Here is a 12,823-nt window from a genome sequence, read left to right as displayed (position 1 = left end):
TGGTAGCCATCAAACAAGGGCACCTAATGGACATTCTGTCTCTCTCTTTTTTTTTTTCTGGTCCCAAGTGTTTTTGTATGTATCTAAATGTTCATATCAGCCCTTGGCCTTCCCAAGCCACACAGCCAAGATAACTACTTGACTAATGGCTGCCTTGCATATAAAGATCTCTCGGCCCATATTAAGCACAAACCACATGTTTCTCCCGTGAACAGCAAATTGCAAGTTGAACCAACCCAGTCCGGCCACCTGTTCAGCTCTACATCACACACGTCGCCTTGACATGTGCCGTTCATAAATTCACGGCCCACCTGCCATTCTCTTAGAGATAAGCCATCTCGAAACATTATGTCATAAGCAGATTCCGAGCACATTCATTCCTTGCCTGCAACTCTTTCCTTCACCCCAAAGATGGGCTGCGTTTCCTCGAAACATGTCGAGCCAATGGACGTTTACCGTCCAACAGGCGCAAGCCTAGCCCTGTTTAACCTTGAGTCCATAGAAGAGCCATGGCTGAAGCAACAGCAGCAGCAGCAACATCTGCAACCAAAATCAGGCAAGGGAATGGAAGTGCCGAAGCCTCTATTAGAAAAGCTCAACACCTTTGAACTCGCACCCGATGCTCCTCACTCATGGTCAGAGGTGAGTAAAGCACTAGAAGACCTGAAGCCTACACTTGACCAAAAGCCTAAAGCCCAACCCGGCCCGGAAACCGAGAAACGTCCTGGAGAGTCCCCGGCAGAAGAGAAGACGCAGCCGATCAGCAAGAAGCAGTCCTTCCACACACTCGAGGAGCTGGATGCTAAGCTCACACAGAAGCCTGAGCCTAAACCTCCACAACCCACAAGCCAAAATGCCGTCTCTTCGGCGGCGAAGCCAATCCTGGACTCCACCCAAGCCGGCAAGCTTAAGGACAACTACTTTATCGTTATGGACCGGCTACAAAGGAACAAGGACGATAACTCGATGCCAAGATTCCCCCGCCGAAAGAGGGACCCTCTGGAGGGTCTGCCGGAGAAGTGCCCTCCGACCGGTGCCGACAAAGTCGTCTTGTACACGACAACACTTCGGGGCGTCCGGCGGACTTTTGAGGACTGCAAGCGAGCCAAGTCGGTGATGGAGGGGTACCGGGTGACGGTGGACGAGCGAGACGTATCGCTTCACCAGGACTATCTAACGGAGTTGAGGGAACTGCTAGGCGAGGGAGTCTTCGTGCCGAGGCTGTTCATCAAAGGGAGGTACGTTGGTGGCGTGGAGGAGATGGTAGACCTCAACGAAAGGGGGAAACTTGGGGAGATGCTGGACACCGTCGGCCCAAAGGGTGAGAATTCCGGCGAGGCTTGTGAGGCCTGCGGAGACTTGAGGTTCATTCCTTGTTTGGATTGCAGTGGGAGTTGCAAGGTCGTGGACGAGAAGGAGGTGTTTGTAAGGTGCACACGGTGCAACGAGAACGGGCTGATTATGTGCCCCGTGTGCCATTAGATGATGGGGATAGACGGATAGTAAGTCATTACAATATCAATATGTTTTCTGGTGTGGATTGTTTGGTGCTCAATGGGTTACTTCATTTGTGGATGCGTCCTATATGTATTTCCCCATCTCTTTTTGGAGCATTAGATCGTGATTGCAATCCATGTTGGCTTCTTCATATAATGTTACATTAGATGCCCGGTATGTGTATCAGTCGGCCATGCCACAGCTCAAGTTCATTCAATTAGCGTGCTGATGAGCTCGATCATCTATCGAGCGACCAACAAACTTGAGCGATCAAGCAAGTTCACATTGCGATCCGTCTTTTCCAACATTCGAAGGCCGCTTGTAATAGGGGTGAACACAAGCTTAGTAGAGCTCAAGTTCAGTCAGCTCAAGCAGCTCAAGCTTGGCTCGACTAATGAAACCTTAAGTTTGAGAATAGCTCGACAGAAGCAGCTCCAGCTCTACTTGATTAAGGCTCGATAAACTCGTTTGAATAAAATTGATATTCATCATTACATGTTGAGCTTGACTCGATTAAGGTTCGACAAACTCGTTTAAATAGAATTGATATTCATCGTCATGCGTTGAGCTCAAGCTCGATTCAATTAAGGCTCGATGAACTCGTAATCTCGTTTGAATATATCCACTTGATTAAGGTTCGAGCTCGACTTGGCAGTTACGTGTTGAGCTCGAACTTAACTCGATTATTTGAATGAGTTTAATTATGAACTCAAACTCAACTCATTAAGCAAATGCCTCAACTCAAACTCATTCACTAGTGGACCTTTAATGTCATTGTTCATCCCTAGCTCGTAGGGCCATGTACCAATTGTTAACCCTATTCGTTTTTAGTAATGTTGAATGTATAGCAAAATGTGGTTGGTGTTGCTTGGCATAAGACAAATAAATAGAGTGCTGTATCGCTGCCGTATCTATCCGTTTTGTTCTCTAGCACAATATATATCATTTTTCAATTTAAAAATAAGTCAATAAATAATTTATATAATATTATGAATGAGCAGGCGTATTTTATCTTATCATTAAGAAAAAATACGCCAAGTGTCTCTTCAAGGTCAGTTGCCCCGGAGTTTACAATATACAATAAAACAGAAAAAATATTATGGTTCCATATCCTTTATTGGTCAGCGTCGTTTCAGCTTGTGGCCGATATGCACTTGGCAAATACGCAGCCGATGTCGCTCATAATACGAGCATGAATAGTTTAAAGGGGTGTGCAGTGGCCAAAATAATTTTATTAAAATACAAAAGTAACTATTTAGAAGGATAAAGAGGGATTGTGAAAAAAGAAAAAATTAAAAAAATGCTAAAATGTCCATTACTTTGCGAAAAATTCAAAAATACCGCACCCTCCTTTGGTGCATGCTTGTTGTTATTGCCTGCAGAGAAATGTCATTCTCGAAATATATAGCTAGTTGGAGATTGTTCCATCTATGGGAATGAAAACCCTAATTTCATCTGGGGACCTGCTTTTGCCAATCGTGTCCATAGTGCAGGCTATGCTAATTTCTAAGAGGATTTTCACGAACGTGCTTAACATAATCATGAAGAAAAGAACAAGACACTGGCATACAACCAACTTGTTGACCCAGTTCATGCGATATTTTGACCTCTCTGCTAGCAGGAAGAGCCTAAAACGTTTGCGGGTATTACTACACATGGATGTATGCCCTTGGGTATAGCTAATCATGTTATCATTTGAAATGTATCAAGATTCAAGATTTACCATAGTTTAAACAACCTGCAAACTAAATAGACTGATTACTAGAAAAGGTCCAACGATACCGTTAATGTAGAGGAACCATATAGATTATTGATGGGAAGCTCTCAGGTTGCATGACCAACTCTCAACTTGTTGCAATATGAACCACAAATCTATGCAAAACATTAAAAGCTAGATGCAATAATCTTGTCCCTTCTTTTCCCTCATATTGCTATAGGCCTCTACCCATGCACATTTTTCCTCTCATTATGTTACATTTGATGACAAAAAGAAAAGGAAAAAGATAAAACATCCAGTTTTTGTTGAGCGCACCCAGCATGTGCAACTGAGGGAATGGATCAACATAAGTCCCAGAGAAGAATGAAGATTAAAAAGCATGTGTCATTGAAAAACATAATCTCAGTTACAGATGTAGGAACTTCAAACCAAGAGACCAGATAAACAGTCCATCACCTGTCCTAGAAACCCTGTCGTTCCACTTTCAACCAAAGGGACATCAGCAGCCAAACAGAGTCGGTTAACATGCCGACGAGCATCTAAGTTGTCTACACCATTCAAAACTACATTAAACTGCTTGAAGAAATCCACATTGAAGTCCGGATCCTTGACATTAGAATGATATGCTGTAATACTTATGTCAGGCTTGAATTTCAAAACCGCTTCTCTCGCGACCTTTTCAAGACAAGGAAGAGCATTATTCAGCATGCGAAGATTAAGAATCACGCGTATTAGTAAATTAGTTAGTGACTCAGTAAAATCAGAGACTTAGACTCAGTAAAATCAGAGACTTACTTTAGCCATTTGCGGAACAGAAACTGTCGGTTCAAGTTACTCACTTCGATGGTGTCCATACCAATCTGCAAAAAGACAAGCTTTAAATCCAAGGGAAAAAAAAAACAAAATAAAAGAATAAATGCATGTCCTCCGTCACTTTAAAATAGAAGAGTGAGATCCCTACGATAATCAGAATCACATTATGAGAATGAACCCGCCGAGTTGTGGACACCATTCTTCTCATGAAAATTCAACCACGCGTACTTTAAAAATTCAAGACGCAAGAGAAGTAGAACCGAAAAAAAAAAACCCAAAACCCACTAAATAGAAAGCACAAAAAACTACCCAGACAAATCTCAGGGTGGAAAAAAAAAGGAAGTTTACCGTATGAACATCTCGTAACCCCGAGACAGCAACCGTCTTAAGAAGCTCACAACCGATGCCTCCAGCACCAACCGTCAAGACTTTTGCACCCTTCAGCAACAAGACCAACTAAAATCAGAAAAAGAAACGAAAAAGCATGGAACAAAACAGAAATCCCCGAATCTCAGAAGAAATGTGAAAAGGGTGGGGTAATGAAGGAAACCAACGGAACCTTATTGCTTCTAACTGTTCCTCCGGCGCCATTAGAGAAACCAACGTACTGTGTATTCCAGTAAAGCTAGGGTTTCACAGAAAGGGAGCCAAGGAAGAGACACCGACGGAGAGAGCAGAAAGAGCGTGAAGAGGGAATGAACCAACCGAGTGGTGCTCCGATGGGCGACGGGTTGAAAACCCTTACAGTCTCAGATTACAGGAATAGCCACAAATGACTGCGAGAGAAAATGACGCCGTTAGTGCCGTACCGGGCGGAGCACCGGCCGGAGGAGGCCAGGGAGGTAACTTTGAAATGGAGACGAGGACAAGTCAAACTTTTTTGCAAAGGAGAAGCAAAAAAGGACGATTCGACGTAAAGTTTAAGCAGTAAAAAATATAGGCAGCCATTTTTCTCCTGCTCTTCGATGATATTCCATGATATAGGAGTTTTAAGCCGATATGCATACTTGTCGTTCGTTTAAATGTGAGAAGACTTGAGAATGGTCATGCTCCTCTCAGGGGCGGGGAAACGGGGGAGGGCTTTGGTTCTACTTGGGGCGGCTTGAAAATAATCATATGGGTGGAACCTTAGCTTGGTTACCTGTACAATGATTTATTTTGTAACGAAGGCTCAAAAGAAAGCAATAAGCAACCCCAGAAGCGCAACTCCCACGGGCTTCTCAAGGGACAAGCGATTGTGAATGCCTAGACAAACTAAGTAATGAGCACTTTTAGTGATTAAAGTCGCCTACGGCTAGGAACTACATACCTTGCCGCTTTTCTTTCATAGGGTTTGTATATTTCCAGTTGCTAATAAATAAATTTAGCATGCATTTTAAGACATCTGAATGAGTTGAGTGGTCATCCACGTGGATGCTTTGAGAGTCCGCAAATTGGGCCGTCGGTGTTCGGGGAGGGAGGAACATGGGGGACGTCGACCCATGCGCCCTTGCTTCCTCCGCATTGCTCTTCTGTGGGTGCCGCAAAATTTTTCCATTTTTGGGTTCCGCAGCCGCCCGGGTGGGCGGATTTCCGGTTCCCCGCCACCTTCATCACAGGCACCGACTGCGCCGATAGGCCCCCACCTATTGCTCTTGCTTTTAACCAATTCTTCCAAAAAATTTCAACGATCGATGATATGGTTTTGGATGATTTTGTTTTTAATTTTAGTTTCTTTCGACTTGAGGACCTTTCGATTTTGTAATTTTCCTCTAAACTAAAGTATGGACAAGCAACGTGCCCATGCAAATTGTTTTTAAAATATTTACATATTTTCACCATTTAAAGGTCTAAAATTTGAAATATTAGTGCCCCAGCAGCCATTGTTTTTATACATAGGTGCCGCATTAAAGAGTTATTGAATTGGTATCCCAACAGTCAAATTTTCTGGCGGAACTAAAAACATTTTAAAAATGAGCAGAAACTTTCTCTGTTCCGAGCATACCCTAACAACTTCAAGAAGCGATTGTATGGTGTCTGTTCTTTCACTATTCATTCGGAATATCTTGTTTTCTGTTTGCGTAGTTGATTCTCAATGAGTCCATCTTCTCGTCTAGAGGAACAGAACATTAAGTAACCGCACATTACCTACACTCCTCCAAACATTAAACCTACAAAATCTTTTCGTCGTTGATCCTACCCAAGTACCTGGATGGTTGTGCAGTTACCATTTCTCAGTTCTTATAACTAAGTCCTTATGAACCAACTCAACAACATGAGCGTTGATGCAGTTTTTTGTTTGGCCAACAGATTGGTCTTCATCCCAACCTGCTGACGAACCCAAGTCCGATGTCTTTTGAGCATGTCCTTTGATAAATTGAAAGGAACTCCAAGCTTTAGCACATTTATTTTTTATATTGAAATATCTTTCATTGGAGAATCAAGAAAAAAAAGTAAGACGAATTTCGAAAAGCGCAGCTAATGAATTGGTACTAATGAAAAACATACTAACCTTTTAGTATTGTTAGCTAAGTTAAAAATAATCACTTAATCTTAAGTTATTGACCACTTAAGCTTAGGTTGGTCATAAACGACCAAAATATATACCTTCTTGAAAAACAAATTATTAGATAATTGTGTTGAGTTAGCTTTCTTCACTATATCCGACAACATTAATATGTGATGTATTTATTCCAAGTAAATTATATGTTTCTGTGAATATTTAAGATAATTATGTGACAGTACTTTTTATTAATGTATTTGTGGTTTTTCTGCAAGAAAACTAAAATGTATTAACAAAATCAGACATATTTTTCATGCTATTTTCTGGAAAACAGAATGGTAATTTTAAGCTAATTTGGCAATCAAGTTCTAAAAAATAGTCCTTTGGGTCCTTCTTATTAGCCATAGAAAAACTTAGATGCGCTTACAACAACATGAAAATATTAGATATTTTTTTCTTATTGGTAATTCATGGATTGTGCTTCCATCTCTTGCCAATGTTTTTTGAGAAACCCCAAACAGAAAATAGTGGAATTTTGTCCAAAGAACATTAGCGAGATCAATACATCTGCATCATCCAACTTAGATTTATGTATCTGCATCGATATTATGTGAACTGAATGGGAATAGCTACTTCCAAATGGAATTTGCAGTAATTAAATAAATATAATATATTAGTAAGGGCCATTTCTAGAGCATATCCCAGACCTCAATGAGGCACACGTTTTTCTCGTCTTATTTAGTTAAATGGATGTAGACACATATGGCTAATACATTTTCAAGAGTTGGATGTAATGCAAAGAGGGAAGGAGCCAACGTAGGGCCGTTTGCTCCCTAGCCCCACCTCAATTTTTTAAAAAAAAATTATATGTAAATTTTAAAAAATTTCACTTGTTCGGTATAAACATTTTGAAAAATGATATTTCGGCCTTTGTTAAAATTTAAAAGCTTTAATTCAGTCTGCCACATAAAAAAATTTTGTCTCTGCCCATGACTGCAAAGGCCAATGAACCACAAAAAAATTTCAAATTCAAATTTTCAAATAAGGTGACATGTATATGGTGGCGGAGCTGGATAAAAAATTAGAGAGAGATTTCTATTTTCAAAGGGGCACTATGTATATAACATAAAAGTATTTGAAAATGTTAAAATGAAAATAAAGAAGAACATTTAGTTGTCAAGACACATATTAAAAAGAACATCGGGCTTGCTTGGTTGACACTCTTAAATGCTTTCTAGAAGGCAAAATACTGCTTTGCCTCTAAAATGTGCTTTATTTAGATGAAGGTTAAAAACTATGTCATTGAAAAACCAAGTTTTGAGACAACTTTTTCATAAGATTAGGAATAAAATCTTTTTGCAGAAACATCATTTTGATATTGTCATTCAAACATACAAACTGGGTTTTAAAAACTAATTAAAACCTATATTTTCACCAAAAAAAAACAACGTTTTTGATGGTGTCATGCAAACACAAACATTGTGTTATTATTCAAGAAAAAATGGTAGGATTATTAATTTTGTTTCCAAATCCAACAATCAAACACCAGATATAATCACACCATGTTTCCTGAAAATTGTATTTTATTGGTGTCATCATCACTTCTCACACAAGCAAATGTTCAAAAAAACATGGGGCACAAGCTCCTCTCCCCTTTTACCTACCTCTACAATGTAGGACTGCTTGAGACCTGGGTGGGGAGCGAGACATTTGTTAATTAGAGTGCTTATAGTCGAAAGTATTGGCACTTACAAGAATTAAACTAACAACCGGACATCCACAAACTTGTCGACCCGACCAACTACATATGCCCCTCTAGACAGATTTTAAACAGATGGAATCTCAAACAAGCAAAATGAATTAGAGATCTAAGTCATCTAGTGAAATAGAAAACGATGAAACCCTCAAACCCCACACGATAACCCATTTACATTCTAATGATCACCCTTAAATTCAGATCTGAAATTTGCATCCAAATCTACATATAAGCATGATCTGGATCTGATTTCAATAAATGACATTTTATTTATTTTTTGCTGTAAAAATTCACATATGTTACCAAAACTCTGGAATTGTACCTTCCGACTTGTAGATATGCCTTTGATAATCTTGCAAAACTAAAATTCCACTAGGTGACCTGCTTAGACAAATTTGCATAGGTTCTGGTTATTGAGGAGGGAGAGCCCAGTGATTACCGTCACTGGTCCGGGTGGATTTGAATGAGAGGATTCACATGTTTTGATGAGTAAACATCCAAATCATTGTGGATATTTTATACCCAATTGCTTAGTCATATGTCATGTTTGAACATCTAATTTAATCTCAGAAACTGGATGCAACATTTGAGGATCAGAATTCATGAGACAAAGAAAGATGTATCTTTTAATCTGGAGATTGAAGATCAGAATTCAAAATGAATCTAGGGAAAGTAAGAGGACTATGAAGTGTAATATCTTATCTACATAACTACATCCTGAGAATTGAAAATGACAATACTGAAGTACAAGATTTACTTGCCAAACTTGCCTTCTAGAGTTCACTCGCTTGGCCATCCTCTCCCCACGCATGATTTATGATCAGATGATCAGCATTGAAAATCAAATCTAGTATGTATCTGAAACAAGGACGATCCAAATATGGTTTTGACATCTAAAGCACTTTGCATCCTTTTTGTCACATTCTGTCTCATCACCTATCACCCATCATCACCTTTCTCTCCCGCCACCCGCCATCCATCCCGCCACCCGATATGAGCCTCTCTGTCTTCCCTTTTAACGGAAGAAAGAAGAGAGCCCGCTCTGTCTTCCATGAACTTTGTTCCCCTGTTTCTCTCTTCAAGTCCTCATCTACTTGTCTCTGCATGTTTGTGTTTTTGTAGTCTTTTTTTCTTTTTCTTTTTTATGACTCCTTTCTTTTGTGCATTTGAGACATGTCTGTGAATTTGACAAAAGATGTTATTGCTATGGCGAGGGAACCATCATATGTCAATAGAGGGCCTATTGTTAAAAATGAAGCTTATGCTCGAATTATTCCAATTGTTGCGTTAAACCCATGTCAGGGAAGATGGACAGTTAAAGCAAGAGTCACATCAGAAGGTGAGCTTTGGCGATACAACAATCCCACAGGAGATGGCAAACTTTTTTCTTTTGATATACTAGACTCTGGTGGTGGGGAAATTCATGTTACTTGCTTCAATTTGGTGGTGGATCAGTTTTATGATAGGATCAATGTAGGTAAGATGTACTTGATATCCAAGGGAAGTATAAAGTCAGCTCAAAAGAACTTCAATCACCTTAATAGTGAATAAGAAATCATTTTGGAGTCAACTTTAACAATAGAGCCATGCTTAGGCGAAGACAGTTCTATTCCTAGGCAGCAGTTTAACTTTAACTTTAGGTCTATGTGCATCCTTCCTCTACCATAATGCGAAAAAATGGTACAAAAACAGATAAAAGAACTCTTCAGTTGAAGGACATGTCAGGGCGAAGTGTTGAATTAACCATATGGGGTAACTTTCACAAAATGGAAGGACAAAGGCTGCAAAAAATGTGTGATTCTAGGATGCGCCTTGTTTTAGCTGTGAAGGCTGGTAGAGTTAGTGATTTCAGTGGAAAATCAGTTGATACGATTTCTTCGAGCCAGCTATTCATTAATCATGAGTTTCCAGAGGTTTATCAATTGAGGGAGCAGTTATTTTCTGTGAATATTTGTCACAGTGGAATTTCTTCTACGATAAATCAACTGGAACAACATTCTCTCACAAAAGATACAATGCATGAAAGACAGAGAGCACTACGGTCCAAACGGAATGTTAAACCTTCATTATTCATTGTCAACTGGAGCACAAATAAGAAGAAGCAATGCATCGCATCAGAGATAGAGAAAAGTCAAGCCAAATTGAGACTTCTAGTGGTTTCACTCCTGAAATAGATTTTGGATGTGTAAATGGCATAATTTCTCAATCAAATGAGCAGTCTATGAAACAGTGCTCAAGCTGTCCTAAAGAGCTTATGGTAGGCTTCTAGATTATTTACTCTTTATTTTTTAAATGAAGTGATTATAACTTTTACAATTATTCTGCAGGGTGGTAGCTCTAGCAAAAACCCTACCATGATAGGTACCGATGATGCTCATGAAACATCCGGGTGTCCCAATTCTTCTAAAGAAGATTTATGGAGTAAAGTCATACATAGGTGCAACAATTACCAAGAGGTTATTTATTGCCATTTCATGTGGCTTTCCAAGTTAGTTTTAGAAACAAAGACACCCAGTACCTTATTTGGCATCCATTTTGTACTTTTTACTCAAGATCCTCTAAAATCATACTAACATATCCACCAAAGAATTTATTGTGTCATCTAATTTATTGCTTGTGTTACCTTAAGCTACATCAGTTTTCATCTATGATATTTTAAGCCTATGTTTCTGAAGTTACTTGGCATTTCAGTGTAGGAAAGAGTTTGTTTACAGAAATCCTAATGCTTCGTCAAGTATTATCCACTGGAAAGATTGCACTGCTTGTCCTACCTTATGTTATGTATTAATTTGTGCTGAAAAGGTATTTTATCTCTGTAGAGTTAGACTATTGAGGTCAGTGACAAAGCATTGAATAGTTTCTTACCTCTTCTTCCTCCTGAACATTTGGAATCACTCCTTCAGCCAATGAACATGCATGTTTGCAGATTTTATGGGAGCCAAGGTGGTGGAACACTTCCTAAAGATACATCTATTGCAGTATGTATAATTGAGAAGGCAAACTCTCTAATAAATAGATTATTAGAAGAAAGTCGACTTTCGGAAGTTGGAATTATTGTAATCGATGAGCTTCATATGGTAAACATCTGTTGTCTTTAAGTATTTATTGGGGTGAAAAAGTGAGATACATAGTTTTGGTCCTTTTGGTTACATTGTCTTTAACAGCTCTCCAACTTTCTCTGCATTTTCCTTCAACTAACAAAAACACTCTGTCATCTCTTGACCTTTGACATTGTCTTCTTTCAAATTATTTTGTTGTTTGACTTTACTCGAAAACCAGAACTAAAAGATTTGGCCGTCTAGCATTCCTTGATCACTTCTGAATTGTTTCAGGGATTGGTGATACCATGTTTTAACAAATACCTGCTTTTCCCTTGTGCATCTAGAAGTGGTGGGTGCGAAGGTGCCCTGGGCATTAAAGTTTGGTAGGAGGGGCAGACTTATAATATTCAATCATAGTCACAGATACAGTGATCCCCTCAATGGAGTTCTATTCTCAATATTGCCAGATGGTGTCCAAAGTACAACAAAGAAGAAGAAGAAGAAGAAGAAATTTTGAAGGAAGAGGCTCCTGGCAACTTAATACAAATTAAACTAATTCCCCGCCACAAAAAAAACATCTGAATGTTTAGGACTGTGCTATATTAGGACCATGCATTGCAATTACTTGCATATGAGAGAAACTTACGTGCACCGGGCACACCATGCGCACTATGTGCAGTAAAGGAAGAAAGGGCATTTTGATAATTTATTACAAAAGAAATGTCCTCTATAGTCTTTTTACTTTTTTCCATTTTCAATTTTTGTCTTTACAAAAGGTTTTCACTAAGGGAATTTTAGTTATCAACTATACTGTTGCACAAAAAATCGTGTACCACTATGCCACATATAACCAGGTTCGCTTGCATATGCTAATGTGCTCATTCTCTTGTCACTTGTTGCATAACGTTACCCAGTTACATCCTCTTGCCGTCGGTCCCTCACACACGGGTTCTTCTCAAAACCTCAATCCTACAATTGATGTGAAATCCATGTGCATTCCCTTATGAAATGCTGGGTAACCTTAATCAATTACATCCTCATTTTGAATAGTTTTGCATTCAAGAGAAACAAGAAAATTTGCAAAATGAGTGTGTTTTACCACTTTGCTTTTCGTGGAACATAGCCTTTATATGAGTATTTCTGAACGAGTGACCCTCCCAACCAATTTTCCTGGCTTCACCACTACTTAAGCAGGTTCATTATGTTTCTTTTCTAGCTCATGCTTATTTTGGTGAGACTAGTTCATTATTGAAGGAATTGATGCCACCAAACATTATGATTGTCCATAAAACATAGTAAATGCTAGAGTTTAATATGAGCGAGGGTGCATGTTGCAGAGTGCAGAGTGCATGTGCTTTTTTTTTTTTTTGAGGTTAATCATCAGTATTTTCCAATATTCATAAAATATAGAACTCATTTTAGCTTTGGACATGCACTTAGCCATTCATGTTTCATTTAGGTGAACCAGATGCATCTTTCATTTGGTACCTAAAAAATCAACAGGACACTATAGGCCC

General features: G+C 39.2%; 1 protein-coding gene across 1 annotated transcript; it reads left to right on the top strand.

Annotated features, from left to right (window-relative positions):
* Positions 1–215: 215 nt before the first annotated feature.
* LOC116266850 (uncharacterized) lies at positions 216–1,683 on the top strand. The gene has a single exon (XM_031648282.2). It carries the CDS (start codon positions 412–414, stop codon positions 1,480–1,482), a length of 1,071 nt encoding a protein of 356 aa, XP_031504142.1. The 5' UTR covers positions 216–411; the 3' UTR covers positions 1,483–1,683.
* Positions 1,684–12,823: the final 11,140 nt, after the last annotated feature.

Source organism: Nymphaea colorata, chromosome 13, assembly GCF_008831285.2.
Source record: "Nymphaea colorata isolate Beijing-Zhang1983 chromosome 13, ASM883128v2, whole genome shotgun sequence".
Lineage (NCBI taxonomy): Eukaryota > Viridiplantae > Streptophyta > Magnoliopsida > Nymphaeales > Nymphaeaceae > Nymphaea > Nymphaea colorata.
This window is presented reverse-complemented; position numbering and strand designations above follow the sequence as displayed.

Excerpts from the sequence above, each read along its gene's own strand:
- LOC116266850 (XM_031648282.2), top strand. The coding sequence starts at position 412 with ATGGGCTGCGTTTCCTCGAAACATGTCGAGCCAATGGACGTTTACCGT.